A 24,266-nucleotide genomic window follows, 5' to 3' on the forward strand; every position below is an offset into this window, starting at 1 on the left:
TATTTTGATAAATAAGATTATTTAAGGAACGATTTTACTATTAATTGATAGACAGAAGGAACGAGATTAATGCCAGTAAGTTCGAACTTGAAGTTCAACTAATAAACACGGCTTTTTACAAAATCTGGGGAATGATACAGGATTCAAACTTACTGGTATTAACCTCGTTCCTTCTGTCTATCGATTAATACTGAAATCGTTCCTAAAATACTCTTATTTATGAAAATAAGCCAATTCCTTCAACGACACCGTACTAATTTGAACGACAATTTATTTGTTTGGATTCCGAACACTGACAGGAGAACCAAAAATGGCGGTGTGTGACGTCACACTAATAGAGCGTATTGGAAAAGCCTGTATATTATTACGCAATAGTAACGCTAGAATTCCTTAAGAAGTAATATGAGATAGCTCAACGTCAGCATTTATGCTCCTAGGAGAGTTCGCTTAGAGATAGGAATGTTAGATTCATTGTAAACTAGACTTTCGAACAATAAATTTGCTTCAGAAGATTCTTGAGTTTTTTAAAAAAAGTGATTTCAAAGAGGAACCAAAAAATTCTATAAATATTCTATAAAGTTCTGTGGTCTCCAAGGGCGCATGAACGAACGCTCATAAGCTCTTGATTTTACGCTGGTGCTCTTCTCATTTCTTTTTTGATTCAACATTTTTTCGATCGATGATACATGAATATTCCACTGGTTAAGTTTGCCTCCTGAGAGGGAATAAAATCCTACGAAGTCGTAAAAACTGTCCTTGGCGCCAATCTGTATAATCTACGAATACCAAACAACACAGTCCGCTTCAAATCCAAACCTCCGGTGTGTTTTGCATGATGACCTCAGGCAGCGGTATTTGCAGGTACAGTATTTCGCCTCAGGCAGGAAATAATCCTCCCGTGCTCTTCATTCTACGTTTTCAGCCAAACTCTGCTGATAAAGTTACGTAAACCGGTGAAGTTACCTAGATTTATGACTATAGACGCCGAAGAAGTCCAAGAAGACCAGCATTTCCCTGTTTTATAAATACATTTCCAGTCGGTGGTGCATGATGATTAAAATTCTTAAGCCGAGATATCTTCGAGTTATGTAATATGTGGAATTTTATCGTAAAATGCGGTATATTCATCTAGAATTGTTTCTGAAATGAGTTTATATACAGGGTTTTCCAATAAGAGGTTTCAATTTTGAATAGCACTATCTGAGCAGCTGTCATCTCTTGGCATTTGACAAGTAGAAACTACGGCTGTAACAAAAATAGAACGATACATACTTCAAAACCCATCGAAATTGCTAAAATTCTCTATATAAATGGCGAAAAATTTGCAGTCACAGTTCGCAAATCACTGTTTTTAGCTGTTGATATAAATTGGTGATGTGAAGAATCGAAACCGTGTGCGTCCCTGAAGACAACTGAGAATATAGCTGCTAAAGAGCGTAGTGTTGACCAAAAGCTAGGTTTGTCGAATTCTCGTCGATCTTTCGTCTCCAGTCACAATGCGATGCAGAGATCCCTTCCGTCTTTGAGTTGCAAGCAGCTGTTCACAAGCAAACAAACGCCGTTCAACATATCTCGGCTTCAACACCCAATTTCCTTGTTTCTTAATCATTACCGTGACTATCAGGCGTTTTGAAATGGCTTGTTGCGTCACTCCCAATGATCCTGCCAATTCTTGTTGCGTTTGACACGAGTCTGATTCAAGTAATGCCTCCAATTCTGCATCTTAGAAATCCTTTTCTCTTCCACCACCAACCTGGTCTTCAACGTCAAAATCACCGTTTTTGAAGTTTTGAAACCACTTTCGGTACGTTCTTCAACTAATAGCGGCCTCACCATTATTTGAGAGCATTCGATGAGCCTTTAGCCGCAGATTTCTCCATATTAGAACAGAAAATTGAAACCTCCCGCGAATGAAGAGAATTTGGCTTGTAAGCTGACATGTTTAATCGAGAGAACTTTATGATGCAGACACAAATCGACTAATATTTCGATGGCGGTACGTTAACAAATACCTAAGCTAATCGTATGACATCTACAATCTTTTTATTTCAACTATCTACGTCTACAGCCATCTATAGCGAAACGACGGAAGCCAAGTTGTACACCCAATATATGAAAACCCCATAAAATTCGATGATTTGTAAGAAAAAATATCTCTAATTTCGTTTTGAACTGATTAGCCACGTGGTGGTGTTCCCTCTTGAGATTGCTTCGATATTTTTCATACTACTAATTGTTTCACAAGCATGAATTAAATAAATGTGGATTTTTCTATGGTTAAAAGTCTAGCCGGGCTTGGTGCCCTCTAGTGTTAGGTCCCTGCTCGGGCGCCATAATCATAGCAGCCTCCGGCGAGTTTTCTAGCGCGTTACGTCCACTCTGAAGTGCCGCAGGATCTTAATTGGACAAATAGGAGGCTGCTTGTTTCATCTCGAACGTTTGTTCACATCTACCGTGTTTGCCCAGATTATTTCTCGTATCGTAGCCGAGTGATTTTATGAATTAATCAACAAAGGATCCATTGATTCAACCACATTATCTCCAAATATTTGACGTGCCGCGTTGCCTTGAAACGTAATATAGATTTAATGCGTTCCCTAAGTATAATTCAATTCAGTCAGATGAGTTTCTAAGTCCTCATTATGGAGGGATAAATATTTGGTAGCTCGTTATGATGGAGAACTATAATGAGATCGGGCGGTTTGCAAAATGAAACAGCGTAGATAATATCTGATGTTAGTTGACGTCGATTCTGTTCTACAATATTATAGCCTAGGGATCAATTGTACAGGGTGGGCAAATTTCGATGTTTTAGCTTTTGAATCAGAGAGATAGACAAAATCTGATACCAGATTCTCGTTCTTTTTTCTAACTTCAAAAGTTTCACCATTTTTGTAGTGAATTTTAACAATTTTTGAGCGTGAATCATTCAATTTTCAGTAATGACGTAGTTTTCACTTGTCTAAAGTCAAAAGTGATAGCTGCCCAGATAGCTGAAACTTTTCATTGGAAAACCCTTTATTGGCATTCAAGATTGTTCACGGAATTGCACCTTGATCAACGGGATGATCGCACACTGGCAAATTTTGATCTCACAGAAAGCCTTCTCCAAATCAACATTGACCTGTCTAGGCGTTCTCAAGAAAATCTTATTCTCACGGGAATATAGGGCTGGACCGCTTCATGCTGATCATCCTGTATAAACAAATCAATATTTTCTTCCAACCACTTGAGCTCTAACTTGAAATATTGCAGGTTAACCCATATCAGAACAAGGACGCAGAAAATACCATCCGATACACGAGAAATATACATGAGCCCTCACTGTATATAGCCGTTCCAAACATTCACAAGGACGCAGGAACCTCTTTTCGATTTAAGATACATATACACGAGCTCTCACTGTATACAGCCGTAACAAACGTTCACAAGCACGCAGAAACGTCCTTCCGATCCAAGACAAATATACACGAGCCGTATATATCCGTAATGAGCCGTATATAGCCGTAACAAACGTTCACAAGGACGCAGAAACCTTCTTCCGATCCAAGACATATATACACGAGCCGTATGTATCCGTGAGGAGCCGTATTTGTCCATGAGGAGCTGTATGTAGCCGTTCACAAGGACGCAGAAACCTTCTTCCGATCCAAGATAAATATACACGAACTCTCACTGTATACAGCCGTAACAAACGTTCACAAGGATGCAGAAACGTCGTTCCGATCCAAGACAAATATACACGAGCCGTATATATCCGTAAGGAGCCGTATATAGCTGTTCACAGGGACGCAGAACCCTCCTTCCGATCTATAACAAATATACACAAGCCCTCACTGTATATAGCCGTTACAGACGTTACAAATCGATATATACACGTCTCGCGGATGAGAAAAAAAACTTACTCAACGCCCATGGCAGCGAACTGCTAGGTTCCATCTGCGGTTTTCGCGGACGTCAAACTTTCCCGGGTGCAGCGGACGCGGAAAATAGAAAAACCGACGTCGAACTAAGCCACCTAGGTGAGCGATAGTTTTTAATCGATCGCTCGCACCTGCTCCGTTCGCAGGGAAGTTAGAATCGCGGGAATTACCCGGAAGAGGGGGGGGGTGCGATACGTTCTTCCCGACTTACGGCGCCTTGCTGAGGGTGTAAGGGACGCGGGGAGAAGTATACGTCGCGCACAGAAGCGGACTGGGTTGATTGAGGTGTTTGGGTTTGTTGTATCGGAGGTTCGGAGTCGTGTAGTATGCGTGGGCTATGAGTTTGTTCTGAAGTTTGTGATTGGCTTGGTGGCAGATGAGGAATTCGAGGTCGATGTCAATTCTGACCGTTAGAGACTATTAGGCCTATTGAAAAGTCCCCGGTCTCGTGCACAGTAGGCGGTGCTAGTATTAAATCCATATGATTTTTAGTTAGAACCAACCTTCAAACGATACGTGTCAAAATTTGACACCAGTCCGACCATTAGTTTGTGAAATATTGCGTTGTGAGTGTAGCTACTTTTGTTATTTGAAAAAAGATGGAAAAAAAAATTTCGTGTGCTGATAAAATATTGCTTTTTGAAGGGAAAAATACAGTTGAAGCAAAATCTTGGCTTGATGAACAGTTTCCGGGGTCTGCACCAGGAAAATCAACCATCATTGATTGGTATGCTGAGTTTAAACGTGGTGAAATGAGCACCGAAGACGGCAAACGCATTGGACGCCCAAAAGAGGCTGTGACCGACGAAAATATAAAAAAAATTCACAAAATAATTTTGAATGATCGTAAAGTGAAGTTGATCGAGATAGCAGACATTGTGAAGATATCATCTGAACGTGTACATCATATCATTCACGAATATTTGTACATGAGAAAGCTGTGTGCAAATTGGGTGCCGCGCGAGCTCACAATCGATCAAAAGCAACAACGTGTTAATGATTGTGAGCAGTGTTGCAAGCTGTTTAAGAGCAATTAACCTGAATTTTTGCGTCGATATGTGACAATGGATGAAGCATGGCTCCATCATTTCACTCCGGAGTCCAATCGACAGTCAGCAGAGTGGACTGCACACGATGAACCGAATCCAAAGCGAGGAAAAACACAACAGTCAGCTGGCAAAGTTATGGCATCAGTATTCTGGGATGCGCAAGGTATAATATTCATTGATTACCTCCAAAAAGACCAGACCATCAATAGCGATTATTATATAGCGTTATTGGATCGTTTAAAGGACGAAATCGTTAAAAAACGGCCCTATTTGAAGAAAAAAAAAGTGCTGTTTCATCAAGACAATGCGTCGTGTCACAAATCAATGAAAACAATGGTAAAATTGCATGAATTGGGCTTCGAATTGCTTCTGCATCCACCGTATTCGCCAGATCTGGCCCCCAGCGACTTTTTCCTTTTCTTAGACCTCAAAAGAATACTCGTTGGACAGGAATTTAGCTCCAATGAAGAAGATATAGAGAAACTGAGGGCTATTTTTAAGCGAAAGACAAATCGTACTACAAAAATGGTATCGAAATGCTGGAAGATCGCTATAATCGCTGTATCACCCTGGAAGGCAATTATGTTGAATAATAAAATCGAATTTCGCCAAATCGTGTTTTACTAAATAGTAGATCGAGGACTTTTCAATTGGCCTGTTAGAAATGTTCAGACTACGTGATTTTTTTTCTAAGTTCGTTTATGGGCAAAATCCATACGTTCTAAAGTTATACACATAAGATATTGATGTGAACGTCATTTATTTTCAACAAGACGGCGCTACGTTTCAGATAAGCAACTAAACAATTGCAATTTAGGAAAAAACTTTCTTGGCCGTGTTATTTTTCGAAGAGGTGATCACAATTGGCCACCGAGATCGTGTGATTCAACACCTTTAGACTTATTTTTTTCTTTGGAGCCACAAGAAAGATATAAGTTCTATACTGATGCTTTACAAACGATTCAAGACCTTAAAGATGAAATTTGTGCAGTTATCGAGGACATACAGCCACAAATGTGCGAATTGGTCAAGGAAAATTTAATGAAAAGGATATGGTGCTGCAACCGTAGCCGTGGCGGCCACTTGACTCATTTTTTATCGTTAATGGCATACCTTCCTCTTCACAATGAAATAAACATCCATTGTTTTCTCTTAAAATATAGGTACTACTTATATCAAAATAGAACCTCTTGTTGGAAAACTCTTTCTTTCAATATTTTCAGATTAAGTAGAATATGACAAATTGAAACTTTCCAGTCAAAATATAGCAAGAGCATCTTTACATTTTTTTTAAATTTAAATTGGACCATTGCAATATAATTTAAGACATAGCTATTGAATTTTGTTGAAAGCGGTAGGTGTATTTTAATAGTTGTAGAGGTTTACCAGTTTTTACTTTACTATTTCGCATTATTTCGAAAACAAAAAGATTCTAAAATATCGTTACAACGCTCACCAACAAAGGAAATCCAAAACTTCACTCGATATCACCTTTTCGTACGATCGATAACAGTGTCAAAACCACGTCTCGATTCAAACTGCACCGCGGACCGTCACTTTACCCATTTACTCAAAAATCGAGCGTCATTTCGTATAGAAACAAAAACACAGTCTAACGAAGATACAAAACGACTCTGGCACCGTAGACGAAGTCAACATCAAAACGACCTTAAAATAGTCTTATGTCAACGCACTGAAAGCACACACTTTACGAATGCCAAGCAGATACTCCTCTAAGCCTCTTATCTTATCAACTGCCTATGTCCGACTTGGTTCCATCTACTTCCTTCCTCACACTGAACGTTTTGGGTGAGGTGAGGAGCATATCTTGAGTCATCATCTGAGCAGTTTAGAGCAATGTAAACGGTAATTGAGGATTCGCGGACTGATTTGTTTATTATAATCATGCTGACTTTCAGTGCAGTGACGCATATTTGAACAGAATTGGACAAGTCAGTTTTACACTTGGTGCTTCACCGAAAAATCGGAAAAATACGCGCAAAAAAATCAGAAAATGATGATACAGAATATACTTCTTACATTATTATATTAGGATAGCTATTTTCATTTAATGGTATTAAGTAATAAAAGTTGAAATAACAGGAGGCAAAACCTCGATGTATCTGTTATAATTTTATAACCTGTTTTCAATTTCACTGTTTCCTGTTTTTACCTTTCTACTTTGTGCATATACTGAGTGAATTTTGAATATTGAACACGAATTTGAACAAACGTATAAGCTCTTGAAGTCCTCAACGAATTTTATCAATGAATGTAACCTTCTTTCGTCCACAAAGATGAAGCAATTGTTATCGTGAACTTGTACTTCCTATCTCAATTAACAAAACACAATATATTTAAAATTTATTTGAGAACTTCCCAAGTAGAAAATTCATTCTTGATTTATTTTTTGGCCCACACATATTTCATGGTTTATTTCAGAAAGTTTGACGTAAGTTTAATAATTACCACTATAAGTTTACCCAGAAACTCGAATTTTCAATGAAATAAAAATCTAAAGACACGGTCCCATCCTAGGATTTCCGTATATACAGGGTGTTTCCTAAACATGCGGCAAAAATTCAGGGGGTTGTTCCTTGGACTATTCTAAGAATATTTTGTCCTTTGATGATTTTTGAAAAACCTATTTGTTTCGAAGATAAAGGGGAAACAAAATTTCAGATAATAACATTTTATTATGAAAAATTACATGAAAATTCAACTCAACCTACAAAAACTGTTGAAAATGACCACCTCTAGCCAGCATACAAGCATCCAATCTTCTCCTCATTGACTGCCGAACCCTTTCAAAAACACCAGGATCATTTCTTATTAAGTTACACCCAGCAATGATCCGATTTCGCAAGTCTTCCACATTTTCTACTGGAGTGGTATAAACTAATGATTTTAGATGGCCCCATAGGAAATAATCTAAGGGGTTTAAGTCCGGGGAACGAGCAGGCCATAAATGAGGTCCACCTCTTCCAATCCAGCGATCTCCGTATGTACGCATTTTTATTTAAACTATTATTAATTTTAAAAATATGAAAAATGTTGTTCGCCCTGTATCTTCGAAACAAAGAGGTTTTTCAAAAATCATCCAAGGACAAAACATGCTTAAAATAGTCCAAGGAACAACCCCCTGAATTTTTGCCGCATGTTTAGGAAACACCCTGTATATTACAAGGGGTTCTAACATAGAGTAGTAAACATAGATGAGGGAGTATATGCAATTTTTTAACATGGTTAGATTACGTTATCGGATTGTGATATATTTTCAAATCCACAATTTTACTATATCGTTATGAATGTATATTATATTGAATGAAATATATTTATTAGAGTGATTCCTGATTAAATATGCAAATTTGAATATTTGGAATCCGATATTTTTCCAAATTGTCGAATTTATAGTATGCAGAATATTTATTATTATCTGTATCTACCTGCTGAAACCCAAGGTTTGGCAACTATTGCTCTCCTAGTGTCATCAGTTGTTTCACGTCGTTTGGCGCTTTTAAAGTTTGTTTTCTGAATTTCTGATATATTTAGGTATTTATATCAATATATTTTGAGTTGATATGAAACGTTGATTCACTATGGGACATAAGAAGTGGGTTCTTTGTGGAGAAACTCGCGAATTGAGTGAAATATCGTGTCACTGATATATTTCAGTTTTGCGCGCTTCATGTCAAATTTGATAGTTCATGTTGGGGACAAAATTTGCTTACTGAAAATGATATATGCTCCCTCAATCTATGATTATTACTTTGAGGGTTCTAAAAGTTCTATAATAAACTTTGACAGGTAATAGTTGAAAAATTTTAATTGTTGAGGGAGGTTGATACAATGATTGGAGTTTGAACATACTTCATCATTTTTTAACTACTGAACGAAATCGTTCATAGAGTCAAAAAAATGTTCAGGTGCAGGTCATATGTCAAAGTTTGTGGAACACCTCGCATAATATCGATATCGTGTACGTCGACGAAATTTTTCGCATTAGGAATTCCTTTATACAAATTTAGGCTGAATTCGGAGTAAATGTTTGCCAATCAGAAAACCCACAGAGCGGTGTGTAATAACCATGAAATGCGATATATAATTGTTACATTAACCCTTTGAATATAACAGTAGCGGATCATAATCAGTAATCGCTTCCATTTCGACATTATCCAATAGAGAAGGTTTGCTAATTGATGAAATTGGATGAGAAGATGGATTAACGGCATAATTGCCATGAATTATTGATCTTATAAATTATCAGTCGCTTTGAAAGGGGATACGGCTATATTGGGAAATTCAGTGAAAATTGCCGTATCGATTTTGTTTTTTTCGCGTCATTAATTCCTTCCTTACATTTGAAATGAATCTTCGAATTTTTTAGTTAATGCTTTAGGTGCTGCGAGTTGTCAATTATTTATTATTGATATACAGGGGGTTTCCTTATATTTCTAATTATTTTTGAAATAAACAAATGGAAATGAATTAAAACATTCAGTTTTTCTAAATTAAACACAAACATTCATATATTTTCAATTGAAGTAAATGATCTTTATATTTGTTTCCAAAAATATATATTATTCAAAATCATTACCCTGTCTTATTCCATGAAATGTTTTCCAATAGGAAATAGAAAAGATATTTGAGTTCTTGTGTTTTTCAAAACAATTTTCACCTCACTTCATTTTTCGTCAGTTTTCTTCACGTTGACCAAGTTTGATTTTAATTTTGGATTATTTCCATCGAAAAAGGATATGATATGTATGAAAAAAGCAAAACTATGCTGTATTAGATGTTGAAGAAGAGTTAGTATGATTTGAAAGTTGGTCTATGAAGAAATACTAGTGAATTTCTAATATGCCTGCAACTTTCAAATTCTATAATTTATGTATGACAAAATTATTAGAATTGGCAAATTCCTTCTTTTTTTCCAAAAAGAGTTCTCGTCAGAATGCAGGCACTAGTTTTGTTTCAGCAGATTTTGATGAACGAATTAAATATTTTTTATTCCAATTGAACTCGAAATTTCAAAAGGAAATGTATTCATAAGTTATGTTTGAAATTACAAACACGTACCCTCTTTCTTATATCTTCAGTTGTTACTTTCCGCCTGAAATCACTCTCAATTCTCTCGCTGCTTCGTCTATTCTAACGGTGTTAGATCCGGACTTCTTGCTGGCCACGAAAATATTCATAAATTATAATCGAATTTGGTCAACGTATAAAAAATTGACGAAAAATGAAGTAAGGTGAGAAATCTTTTAAAAATGACAAGAACTCAAATATTTCGTAAACTGTAGATTTTTTGTTATCAGTAAATATAGCTCAAACGACAGCTAATGTGTAATACTATCACATCCTCCAAGGTTCACGTGTAATTTAAAAACACCCTGTATATAAACATATAAATAATTTTCGTTTTTTTTGAAGATTTCAAACTTTTTTACAAAAAAAAATATGGACAAAATAATAAGTTAAGAAACAATTTAACGTGATTTTCTTGAGTAGAAACACATATAAAATATGCTGCAAGGAGCAATTTTTTCATTGTCTTCAAGCAAAGACTGAGAACTTAAAAAATTTATTTAATTTATGAATGTCCTTATTTATCGGAAATTCAAATTATTTAGATTTTTCTTGGTCCCTTCAAGTATTGAGAATCAACCATAATTCATTTGAATTTCTCAATCGATGCTTATTAATTTTAAAAATATTCAAATTGACTCGATTCAGGATATATTCATCGAAGGCCTTTTTTCAGCGTTTATTCAAAATTATCAGCAATGGGGATAAAATTCAGGTAGCCTCATAATCTCTGAGGAGCAGATTCAAGATTTAAAACGATCTTAAACTTGCAAAATATACTATTCCTTAAAACCACCTCCGCAGCCATCTCGCATCCCCGATACGGCATCGTCAGACTTTTTTTAAATCCACTCACCTTGAACTTATCTATGAGCACCTGATTGAATAGCTCCGAATTGGGCCTATGCATCCTCCCATGTGCTGGTCTCCTCCTCACCACAGGAGGACTGTCAAAGTCGTCGGCGGGAACGTCGGTGTCATGAGACTCGGAACTGTCTCCGCCAATGCCCCCGCAGCCCGGCACCATCTGAAAATCAGCGTTTAGAGAACATTTTTCATCTCGTTATATCAAAGGGGTCAACATCTAAGCAGTAGTGGTAGGACCAGGTGAATGGTACAGCGTGAATCTTCTCTAGATAGCGGGTCAGTTGGCCCGTCCATGCGGGCGGATCCAGTGGCGTACCGAGAATTTTAAAGAAGCCACACACGACGGGATCTGCCTTAAGGATGGTGAATTTATTAATTGAGTATGATTTTTTTTAGGAAAACATAGAGGGTCAATTTTCATCTGGAAGGGTACGTCTTGTGATTGCAAAACCCATCAGGAATTTTGAGTGACATCGGGAGTCATTTTGAAGGTTTTGAAAATCTATTTATCGTTATGCTGAAACATATTTCCTGTATGGCGTTCATTTCAGCGTTAAAATCTCGGTGATAGGGATTGGTGCATAAAAAACATTGAATAAGAATTTAAAAACTGCCTCTAAGCGAATGATGAGAAATTTCGACATCTCAATACTTAGGGTTCGTTCAGAACCTCAACAACTCAATGCTCTTCATCCATAATTTTCAACGAGTTTTTCACACCCAAAACAAACGCCAAACCGACAATTTTCAGCATATTCCTAAGTTAGAATTGCAAAACTTTCAAACTTATGTGTCACTCAAGATTCTCAAGGGTTTGTCACTTTGCTTAGAGGGATTATCCATATAAAAAAGATGAGTCTTCTTAGTCTGGAAGATTAAAGACCGTTTTATGTGAGCCAGCCTGTATAGTTTAAACGAGCATTAGAAATGATCATGAGGAAAATGAATAAACACAAGAAAACTGTTCTGAAGTGAATCACATGATAAGATAAATGATTGATAAAACAAATGAAATTCAATCATTGTTTCCACTCGATATTTTCTCCATATTTTCGTGTTTTTTGATATGCAACTTTGAGATTTCTGATTATATGGCAATAAATCTCGTGAATATCCTAAAAATTTGATCGAATGAAAAATTGTGTTTGAAATGATTCACTGACCAATCTTTCGAAATGATTCACGCTGTACTTTGATTAGAGGGAGTTATAATAAGGATTTATACAGCATTCAAAAATTTGCAGTATCGCCTAGCTACTTATGAGACAAAAATTACTGATGATTAATCACAGGATGGTTCAAAAGTTCGTCCACTGAATATTTTCTGCGTTTTATCAATTTTAGTTTAATATTTTCAATGATGAAATGTTGGAATCGTTCAAGACAAAATATTCAAGAATAGAATAAGATAGTTCGAAATTTTCAGTGTTTTCCTTATTTTGCAATAAAAATCAAGTTTTAAAAATGTAGCTTAGTTTCGAAAATATTGTATCCTGAAGATACAAATGGGTGATTTTTGGATTTTTAGGCATGTAGAAGCATGAAGACTTTTTGTGAAATTTAAAGAAGTGGCTGATATGAATGTGGATTATAATAGAACTATTACGATCAATTTTTCTGATAATAACATTGGAGTTTTTGTAGAATAAGTTTTAACATTCTAATGAGTATATTATCTTCACGATAATCAAAGTTTGCGATTTTATTCAAAAAGCATTATATTTACTCATTTCAAAAGAGATATAAGAAAGAGAAAAATAAAAGAAGAGCATCAATACTGACAACTTACTTTTGAACCACCTGTGTGACAATGGATCAACAATACCGACTTCTTACATTGTGAAAAAACATAAATGTGTACCCAAAGTGTTATTTCCAAACAAAAAAACAAACTAATGCAGTGATGGAGCACATGAGTTTAGTCCAGGATACTTGTCTTTCTTCTCACACAATTGAAGATAAAACAAAATAATTGAATTGGGGGATTTCGGGTTCCAAAAAATACCATTTTCATATCGTATAATGCAACTAACTGAAAAAACTATCGCCGATCTATCTTTCAAGTGGATAGGAGCACTGGCAGCGACCCAGAGGGCTAACAAGCGCCAATGTAAATCTAGCACAAAGAAAGTTGAGATAAATTCCAAGAAATTCTCAAAATTCCTGATTCTTCGTATTTTCGATAGATGTGGCAACTTCGCAAACTTTATGTTATACGGCTACTCTTCTTACCAATCTGAACTAGAGCCGGTTGAAAAATGCTTTATAGCAAATGAAATCGAAACACTGGGAACAATGAAATCGCATATTAGCGCCAAATTTGAGATAGTATTATCTTTAGATAATATCGGTATTTTAATACCGATATGCAGCGTTGAATGCTGAAAGAAGCAAAAAAAATCGAGTTCCTATAAGCTCCTCTTCAATATTAACATGTCCCCAACATGGTTAGATTACATTGTCGGATTGTGATATATTTTCAAATCCACAATTTTACTTTATCGTTATGAATGTATATTATATTGGATGAAATATATTTATTTGAGTGATTCTCAATTAAATAAGCAAATTTGAATATTTGGAATCCGATATTTTTCCTAATTGTCGAATTTATAGTATGCAGAATATTTAATATTTTCTGTATCTACCTTCTTAAACCCAAGATTTGGCAACTATTGCTCTCCTAGTGTCATCTGTTGTTTCACGTCGTTTTATGAATTTCTGATATATTTAGGTATTCATCTCAATATATTTTGAGTTGATATGAAACTTTGATTTACTATGGGACATAAGAAGTGCGTTCTTTGTGGGGAAACTCGCGAATTGAGTGAAATATCGTATCATTGATCTCTCCTAGTGTCATCTGTTGTTTCACGTCGTTTTATGAATTTCTGATATATTTAGGTATTCATCTCAATATATTTTGAGTTGATATGAAACTTTGATTTACTATGGGACATAAGAAGTGCGTTCTTTGTGGGGAAACTCGCGAATTGAGTGAAATATCGTATCATTGATATGTTTTCATTTCCGCGCGCTTCATGTCAAATTTGATAGTTGATGTTGGGGACAAAATTTGCTTACTGAGAATGACATATGCTCCCTCTATCTATGTTTATTACTCTGATGCAGAAACAGAATATCCGAAGAAGTTAACGATATATGGCAAAATTCCCTCCACCTGCTCATCTACAGGTGTCATTTAAACAGGTGGTGTCTTCGAAAAACGTTCTCCCCAAGGTGAAACAGTTCTTCTATCCAACGGTTCAAGCTCCATTTCACCCCTAATTAAACTCCAGGGAACTCTTCCCTTTTTCTAAAGGAATAATTAATTGGCCAGTTTTTGCATAATTCGAATTTAATATCTGCAGTTTGAAACTAAGCGCCTCGGCTGTTCTATGCAAATTGCTTGGCACTGCTTTGGATAGCCATCTATGCATGTGGTCGAGATTGATAATGAAATTGCAAGGTCTAATTTAACAGCAGCTGCAGATCTGGATCAGTATCAGATGCTGTGTCTAATGGCTCGGCTCAGTTTCTGATTTGACCGCTAATCTTTGTTTGTATAACCTGATGCCGTGCTGTTGACCGACAGGCTGGTATATCAAATTTTGATTAGAAACGATGGCCAACTGATAGGAAATTTGAAGTATAAATCCTTTATAACACTAGGTCTTTTTCGTTTTTATTTCTGGGCATATTTCTGGCAGATATTTAGCACAATAGCACTATGCCTTTTCGATGTCTGTTTTGAGGCTAACTCTTTCGGTATACGCTCTATTAGTGATGACGTCACACACCGCCATTGTAGTTCTCCTGTCAGTGTTCGGAATCCAAACAAACAAATTGTCATTCAAATTAGTAAGTTGTCGTTGAAGAAATTGGCTTATTTTGATAAATAAGATCATTTAAGGAATGATTTTACTATTAATTGATAGACAGAAGGAACGAGATTAATGCCAGTAAGTTCGAACTTGAAGTGCAACTAATAAACACGGCTTTTTACAAAATCTGGGGAATGATACAGGATTCAAACTTACTGGTATTAACCTCGTTCCTTCTGTCTATCAATTAATACTGAAATCGTTCCTGATATACTCTTATTTATGAAAATAAGGCAATTCATTCAACGACACCGTACTAATTTGAATGACAATTTATTTATTTGGATTCCGAAAATTGACAGGAGAACCTAAAATGGCGGTGTGTGACGTCACACTAATAGAGTGTATTGATATAATTATTACAGGCCAATTGAAAAGTCTCCGGCCTACCATAGTAAACCGAACTGCAAGGCTATGGAATACCCTACCTCAAGATGTATTCCCCCTGGGTTACAACTTGCAGCAGTTTAAGACACGCACAAACCGATTTATTCTAAATTCATCTCGGGGCGCTTGAAAGGGCGTTATAAGCTCAGTCTTTTCCCGAGAGATGCGTATAAAAAAAAAAAAAAAAAAAAAAAAAAAAAAAAAAAACACATTTTTTCTGCAAAATTCGATTTTATTATTCAACACAGTTGCCTTCGAGGGCGATACAGCGATTATAGCGATCTTCCAACTTTTCGATACCATTTTTGTAGTACGATTTGTCTTTCGCTTCAAAATCGGCCTCAGTTTCGGCGATTACTTCTTCATTGCCGCTAAATTTTTTTCAAGCGAGCATTCTTTTGAGGTCTGAGAACAGGAAAAAGTCGCTGGGGGCCAGATCTGGCGAATACGTTGGATGCAGAAGCAATTCGAAGCCCAATTCATGCAATTTTCCCATTGTTTTCATTGATTTGTTACACGGCACATTGCCTTGATGAAACAGCACCTTTTTTTCTTCAAATGGGGCCGTTTTTCAACGATTTCATCCTTTAAACTATCCAATAACGCTATATAATAATCGCTGTTGATGGTCTATCCCTTTTGGAGGTAATCAATGAATATTATACCTTGCGCATCCCAGAATACTGATGCCATAACCTTGCCAGCTGACTGTTCAGTTTTTCCTCGCTTTGGATTCGGTTAATCGTGTGCAGTCCACTCAGCTGACTGTCGATTGGACTCCGGAGTGAGATGATGGAGCCACGTTTCATCCATTTTCACATATCGACGCGAAAACTCAGGTTTATTGTACTTGAACAGCTTCAAACACTGCTTAGAATCATTAACACGTTGTTGCTTTCGATCGTTAGTGTGATTCTAACAATTTAATTTATCGAAAGACAAGAATGCACCAAATTCTTAAGATTGATTATGAAACACTCAGTTTCTTCAAATTGCGTTTGCATGTAGACTTCCTGTATGCCGAGAATACTTTAAGATTTTATCGGAATCCAATGAAAACATTGCACAACATCCAAACAATTCCTGTTTCCAGAAACCCAACGAAAGGAAATAAACGAAATCATAAAAGTGTAAACAAACTATGAAAATGGTACGAAAGATCATTCGGATTGTATCGACTACAAATGTGCACATGTTTAAATTACGCATTCAAAACTGGGTCAGTCGACACAAGTGAGAAGAGACAAAGAAAAATGTTCTGACAGATTGTGATGGGATGAGGAGAGAATGATTTAAATAAAAAAATTTTTTTAGAGGAGTACGTGTAAATGTTGATTCTTACCAAGCTATTCTAGCTGCCGTCTAGCAAAAATTTACAGGATTAGTGTGCAATTAAGACAATATTCTGCTTTAAATGAGGCGCCTTAGTCATAGTAAGGCACTTCAAGTATTTTAGTGTTTTATTAAGCGATAGTCTGAAGGAGGAATTGTTTAATCTTACCTCGATCTGAATGCCACTGTCCCCGCTGTTACATTTGGCATTTCTGGCAGCTTTATTCATCCGTTTCCTTTCCTTGCTAGATCGCCATATCAGGGAGCCAAATCTGCAACAAAAATCGAAAAATGAGACCTCAAAATGAGACTTACGAAACTTTTTTTCCCTTAAAACCAAGCTTCAATAGATGAGCGTCAAAACATTAAAACGTTAGAGGAGCGTTGGATTCAAATTTACAAAATAAATGTGTTGGACACGGAGTTCAATAGATGCTTCTCAAAACATTAAAAAGTTACAAAAACGTTGAAAGTTGACGATAGTGAAATTTGTAGGAAAAATGTGTTGGGCCCGGAGATTGAGAGATTAAATGTAACTATTAATATATACTAATCTACCTTGGAGATCTATTTCACTAATAGCAGCCTCACCACAGGTATTTGAGAGCATACGATGAGCCTCAGCCGCAGATTTGTTCATATTAATGCAGAAATTTAAAATCTGACATGTTTATGGTAATTTTCTCACCTTGGTTTATGTTCTGGAACCTCCTCCTTCTCTTCAATTTGTACAGAGGACGATTGGGTGGCGTTGTCGTCTTCTGATGGTTCTTTCGATATCGAAGGAGCAATGGAGAGCCCTTGTTCGAAGCTGTCCTTGCTGCTCTTCTTTTGGAATCGGAGTGAAATTGATTTCTTGAACTTCTGTAAGACGCTTTCTGTCGAAGAAGCTACGGAAAATAGAGGAAACACTGTATCAATTCATCTGTTGGTGACGGAGATACGAGATGGTATATTAGTATTGAATTGTAAGCGATATTATTATCTTTAAGTTGTTGCTTGTTCGGGAGATGGCTTCTTGGGCTGTGTATCTAACAGAAGAACTGCTAGGGAGATGCATGGTGTATATGGCAGGCAACACCAGTGTTCCCGCAATCCTCTGAGAGACGGCGCATCTTATAAATTACAGGCTGAGAGGACCTTGCCAAAATCTTATTTCAAAAAATATATTTGCGAATAGCTCTTATAACGTTGCTTTAATACTTAATAATATTTATCACCGAAAAAAATAAACGAAAAATTCAACTTCAGCTATAGTATACTTATAGTTTCTAAGGAATATATCGCGAATTCCCTGAACAGTCAGCTATTTGGTATTTATGACTAATGAAGAAAATAAGGTGAGGTCATAATTACGGTTTATCACCAATAAACTCTGTTTTGCTGCAATGGACTTTAATTCATAACAAACTTACTCAAGTGAAAAGGAATCCTCATTACTCAAATATCAACATTTGAGTTTGTAACAGTTCCTAAATTTGAACTTTATAAGTTGAAATTGAAATTTCGAGTGGTTCTTAATATCGTAATGAAAGAGATCTCTAGTGTTATTTAGTATTTTGAATAATGAAAAAATGAAGATGGATCTTTTCATCCATGTTCCCGGAAAAATTTGTGATTGCAAATTCATACATTTATTTTCTAATGCCATTTTTGCACGACTAGTGTATGATAAGCAATTACTAAAAACATAGGCAACTCAAATTCAACAATCAATTCAGATTATTTTATCATATTTTAATTTATATTAATATTGTAATCACCGCTAATACTAAAAAAGATGTAAGTGAATCAATTGCATTATTTAGTATATAAATCCACCGCGATGGCCTATTAGAAGTTTATGGAAAAATATTGATGATTTTGTTCTGAGAATTTGGAAATTTGGGGTTTGAGACAATGATCTTCCCCCCTAAAATATTTTCAGACCTCTATAACTTCCGGTTATATCGGAAACAGACTACTACTTTCTTATTTCAAATGGCACACCCAATATATTATTACATCATTAGATAGCTTATTTGATGACAATTTCAGCAATAAGCTATTCAACGGTTCACAAGTTAATGAGATTCTTATGAAAAAAAATTTTGCAACGATGCATCACATTTTTTTGAATATTTCTGGAGAAAAAATTTTTTCGAAACAAACTTTTTCATTTTCGATTCTGGTAATATGTAGTATTATAAGACAGTTTGCGAATTAGACCACAAATACACAGGGTGTTTATGGGAAGATCTTGAACGTGGACAACTCAAATTCATCAAAACTCAAGATTTTCAAATTAGAACCTATATTTTTTATTTTTTCAGTCAATTCTACGTATAGAAAGAGGGGGGTTACTCAAGCAAAACCTATACCCAAAATTTAAACTTCAAGAGTTATCGAGGAAAAACCTCAATTTTTAACTGAGTGGGTCAGTCTGTGACTTCCGGAAAACACAGTCGATGTTTCGATAACTAAATTTGACATTTCATGAATAATTGATGAGAATCTACGTTATAACAACTGGATGATAATTAGAATTCCGAGATTAATATGAACAACCTGTATATCAGGGATACCCCGAAAACAGTCCACATCTCCTCGTTAATATTCCGTGAGAAAACAGTCTGTATAAGTCTAAGTTAAAGTTGTTTGAGTAACGTAACTGAATTCTTGTCATTTTTTGTCTGTTTGGTATCAATTGGACTGCTCCTAACAAAGAAATGTGTACGATAATACTATCACAGAAATACTTTCTCAGCTTTGATAAAAACGAAGTAATTCCAACGTTTACACACAAACATAACTAGCAAATAACATCTTCAGGCAATCAACCTCATCGAAAACACCGACTTACGAGATTTCAATCCAGCACTCTTAGAATTACCAGCCATCTTTCTGTCACTCTTAACACTCTCCACCATTTCAAACCAACAAAATCACAGCCAAACAACCAAATAACACAAATTCCCGACCAAGTACGTCAACAATTGTCATCCGACCCTGATGAGGTTACACGGGCACGAAACGATGCGTATGCGGTTCTTTAGGGCGGTGTTGCCGTTCCAGAGTGTTCCATCTGAATTTCGGCTTGTAGGTACTACCACGAAAGAGCACTCGAGTAGACTGAAGAGGTTGGGTACTTTGGCCAGACTCAAAACTGGTGGCAGAACAGGCTCAGGTAGAAACCACGTGTTGCTTATTGAGTTTTTGTGTTAAATCAACGTTTATGGCCACCTGTCTGGGGTAGGGATGCGAGGCAGGAAGCGTGCCAAGCTACAGGCTGTGACAACCGGTCATTATTAATTATTTATTATCGCACCCCATCAAACAATCAATCTTTCTATCTTAAATTACTGAAAAAAATCTGAAAAGGAACCCTTGGGTTGGGTTGTTACGAATTCCGACTCAAATATTCGAAATTCGATAAACCCAAAACTATTGATTGTAGATTATGAAGAGTTTTCCAATAAGAGGTTTCATTTTGAACAGCAGGCTATCTGATGGCAACTGTCACCTTTGAAGCTGTCATTCATTGACAGTAGACACGCAGAAACTACGCCATTACAGTAAAAATGGAACCATAAACGCTTCAACAAATTGAAATTGTTAAAAAAATTGAGAATAATGCTGATGTACCTTACTTATTCGAAAGTGAAGATAGTGCAACTGTCACGGTGAATGGATTGCGCTATCGAGCTATGATTATTGATATTTTATGGCCGCAATTGAAAGATTTTGAAGAATTGTTGAGAATGCTTTGAGATGCAATTTGGGAGAGAGAATTTGCGAATAGGAAACTAACATTTTTTCATTCCACCAAGCTCAAATGCAAAAATATAATCACATACTGACCATACTGTGTAAACGCTTCAATGCAGAATAAAACTGGAAACAGTTGTTCAAGTGATTAGATTCCTCTTCTATGGCAAGATAAATTATTTTCATTATTAGTTACTACAACAATTAGTGATAAAATCGATCGTAATTTCAGTTCTATACCTATGACCCTTTGTTGTCCAGGCCTGTTTACAAACTATCGCATGTTAAACTATAATTTTTCAGGAATACCATAATCAACAGAAAATTATCGAATATTGTTGAACATAAATAAGGTTTTAATTGGTTCAAACCGTAACCCAATATCGACAATATTTTCAGATTTTCAAACCTCCAATGAATTCGGTCATTATTTTGCTAGGGTGTTCATAAACGCAGCGAACGACAGTGGCGGCGCTACTCAATAATTGCAATGGATATGGTACAAAACAAGGAAACAGCGACATACAAACTTGTGAACTGTATGAAGAAATCCAACTTTCGAAATCCAATTCACTAGACTCTGTTTATTCAGTATCTTCGCTATCCTTTGCTCAGTTCGTTTGTGTTACAATGGACTAGTTTAGTGATGTTGATAATACTATATTTGACACGATAGAATTAAAATATAGAGCAAAACTGATAAATCAGTGAAAATCCATCAATAAATGACTGAGAAATAGATTATTTAAATTTACGTATTTTAGCGCGGAACGTCTTTGGTCTGTGACGTCACGGCACTTGCCTGTGATCGCTACACCATAAATTACGTTTAAATACTTAGCCGCGCCAAGGCTCTCGCGCCGTTTCTAGTTGTACAGTGTAGTTTTAACTGGAGTTTTGTTTTTATGTCACCATAATGGAAGAAGGCTTCGTGAAAGGATATAGTGACAATAGTGCCTAAAATAGATATATTCGCAGAGATGGATTTTTTTTCTTCAAATCCATCTTATGTCAGTGCTGAAATAAAAGGAGTTAAACTTTTCAAGTAAGTGTCTACTTTTGATTTTGCTTCATCATGGTTCAACTTATAACGATGATTTATTTAAAAAACGTTTCATAAACAGTTTGTAGTTGAGCACTGGTTGTTGAAGTCTATCAATGGCAAAACATATTTATGAGAGGAGTAAAAAGTAAAAAGAGAAAAAAGAAATTTTTATGTATGTATATAGTAAGTTATTTCAGCCATCGTGTAACGAACAAAACACGACACGAACGGCACAAGTGATTGTACACCAATGAATTCGTAAGCACTCTGCGAATACCAGTCGTCTAGTGTGTGACGTCACGCCACTTACACGTACTATGAAATTATTCTTCCAAGCGCAACTTCAAAGTCCCATAAGTTTTTCATTTCTAGAGATATTTCAATGATTCTTCCACATTTTTGTTTCATTTTACTTGAATTTTCAGAAATATTCCTTAACAAAAAAATGAAAACTAGTCCATTATAGTGAAAAATTAAACCGATGTTGTTTGTCCTAGCAGATAGAATTACGAAAAACAGGTTTTATTATGTTGCAATATAAAAATAATGGAGTTTTTTCAGCCCTGCCTCACTAAAGGTAAGCCACTGGTTGACGTCCATATTCGGTCTAGCACCGCCACTGAATATTAATAGCATTATTCAGTATTTTGTTGGGCCTCTCATGTGACTCAGACATTGCTGACGCCTAGCGCCGCCACTGGCGCCCGGATATTCTATCCGAGACGGGTGGACCAGCGCGCCTCGTGCACTTGGCTTAAGCTAATGAGTCTTCCGAGATTTACGGGTGCAGATGGCAGACGTTCTTGGGTTCATGCCGTCGCAACAGCTGCTGCAGCTTGTTTCGACCTTTTCTTCCATTCTTCGGGATTTGTTATTCCTTAAGATCGGGAGAGGAGCAGCTGTGACGATAAAAGAGCACTTTGCACACCTTGTGTGCCTCATGTGATATCCTGGAAATGTAACTACGACTCCGGATGCCCTAACAGAGGTGTATTTTTGGAGTATTTCCCCTGAGCTGTGGCCGAAGATGAAGGTTGAGACCGACGACGCGTTTATGAGAAAATCGATATGTGGAAAGATTTGGGAACTTTGTTTGATCTGAGCGGAAACTATCAGGTTTTGTTTTGGGATGTTGTTTCACCTTCAATGGGAAACGCGAAAAAGTTTTTTTTTATTATACCTGTAACAAAATCCTGGATCTATGGACTTAACACTGTGCTAAACCAAAGATAAGAACACGTCTAGTATTCAACTTTTTATTTTGACCTATATCATATACAGGGTGGCCACTTTTTCAATGGGATTGTATTGGTAACTTTTAAACCATAAGAGTTAGAAGGTCGGTCAAATGGAGAAAAAGTTGCATGCATAGGAGCATTGTCAAGCAGTTCAAACAAATCGAGATTATCAGGCCGGTTATTGAGATATCATAAGAAAAGTAAATTATGTCATTTTGATTCTTCTTTTTTTCCCACTTTATTTCAAATATTATCAAAAAATGTTACAGGAATTTTTTATTCGACAGTAAATTATCCTCAATTTGACGTAATCAGATTTCGTATCCGACGTTTCGTACTCTCTAGACCACCCTCAACCTCATTTTTTTCAATACGGACCTGCATATTTCATGACACTTTTCGGAATAACTTTTAACGCTGAATTCAACGATATATCATACGATGTCATTCAAAGTTGATTTTCAGGTGATTTTGACCCTTATCCAAATTTCTTTGGGTCGGATCTGTATTACATTTAGGTACTTTTAGTTTAATTAACAACATGCAATACATTTCGATAAGAAAATCAACTAATTCTTCTTGAACTAAATGGAACATATTAGAGTCAAAGCAAGAAACAAGTAAAAATTATTTACATATTTCAGTTCATACTAATTATACGGAACTATCATTTAATCAAAGAAAAATCAAATGATTATTCGGAAGTAAATGAAAATTAATGAAGTAATTGTCCGAAATGCCCATCATTTTGTAAAATGCACTTTAAGGTTCTGGAACCCATACTTCTTATACATTTGCTTATTTCATCTCCTTGAATACCTTCCAATACATTCTCAATCTTCTCGCGAAGAATCTCGGGTTCGTAGTATTATAAATTTTATTTTTGAGATATCATTAATTTTCATTTAGGTAGTTACTTTCGAATAAAAATTTGATTTATCTTGGATTAAATGATAGTTCCGTTTAATTAGTATGAACTGAAATATGTAAATAATTTTTACTTGTTTCTTGCTTTGATTCAAATATGTTCCATTTAGTTCAAGATGAGTTAGTTGATTTTCTTATCGAAATGTAATGCATGTTGTTAATTAAACTAAAAGTACCTAAATGTAATACAGATCCGACCCAAAGAAATTTGGCTAAGGGTCAAAATCACCTGAAAATCAACTTTGAATGACATCGTATGATATATCGTTGAATTCAGCGTTAGAAGTTATTTCGAAAAGTGTCATAAAATATGCAGGTCCGTTTTGAAAATAATGAGGTTCAGGGTGGCCCAGGAAGTACGAAACATTAGATACGAAATCTGATTACTTCAAATTGAGGATAATTTACTGTCGAATAAAAAATTCCTATAACATTTTTCGAAAATATTTGAAATAAAGTGGGAAAAAAAGAAAAATCAAAATGACATAATTTACTTTTCTTATGATATCTCAATAACCGGCCCTGATAATCTCGATTTGTTTGAACTGCTTGACAATGCTCCTATGAATGCAACTTTTTCTCCATTTGACCGACCTTCTAACTCTTATGGATTAAAAGTTCCCAATACAATCCCATTGAAAAAGTGGCCACCCTGTATAACTATAGATAATCCTGTGGCAAACCCTTTCATTCTGATATACCTTGATGTTTTTCATTCTGTTATACCTAATATTATTTTTCATACTCAATCTATTATCTCAAAATGCATATTAGTGGAT

General features: G+C 35.9%; 1 protein-coding gene across 3 annotated transcripts in view; it reads right to left on the bottom strand.

The window, feature by feature from the left end:
• Positions 1 to 24,266, bottom strand: part of LOC123675950 — a 142,574-nt gene that overhangs the window by 6,978 nt on the left and 111,330 nt on the right. For all 3 annotated transcript variants that reach the window (XM_045611535.1, XM_045611536.1, XM_045611537.1), the window contains 3 exons: positions 17,219 to 17,420; positions 16,700 to 16,802; positions 10,917 to 11,087 (listed from right to left, as the gene is read on the bottom strand). In XM_045611535.1, the coding sequence (XP_045467491.1) occupies positions 10,917 to 11,087; positions 16,700 to 16,802; positions 17,219 to 17,420 (476 nt within the window). The remainder of the gene's footprint in view (positions 1 to 10,916; positions 11,088 to 16,699; positions 16,803 to 17,218; positions 17,421 to 24,266) is intronic.

Source organism: Harmonia axyridis, chromosome 3, assembly GCF_914767665.1.
Source record: "Harmonia axyridis chromosome 3, icHarAxyr1.1, whole genome shotgun sequence".
In the NCBI taxonomy this organism is placed as follows: Eukaryota; Metazoa; Arthropoda; class Insecta; order Coleoptera; family Coccinellidae; genus Harmonia; species Harmonia axyridis.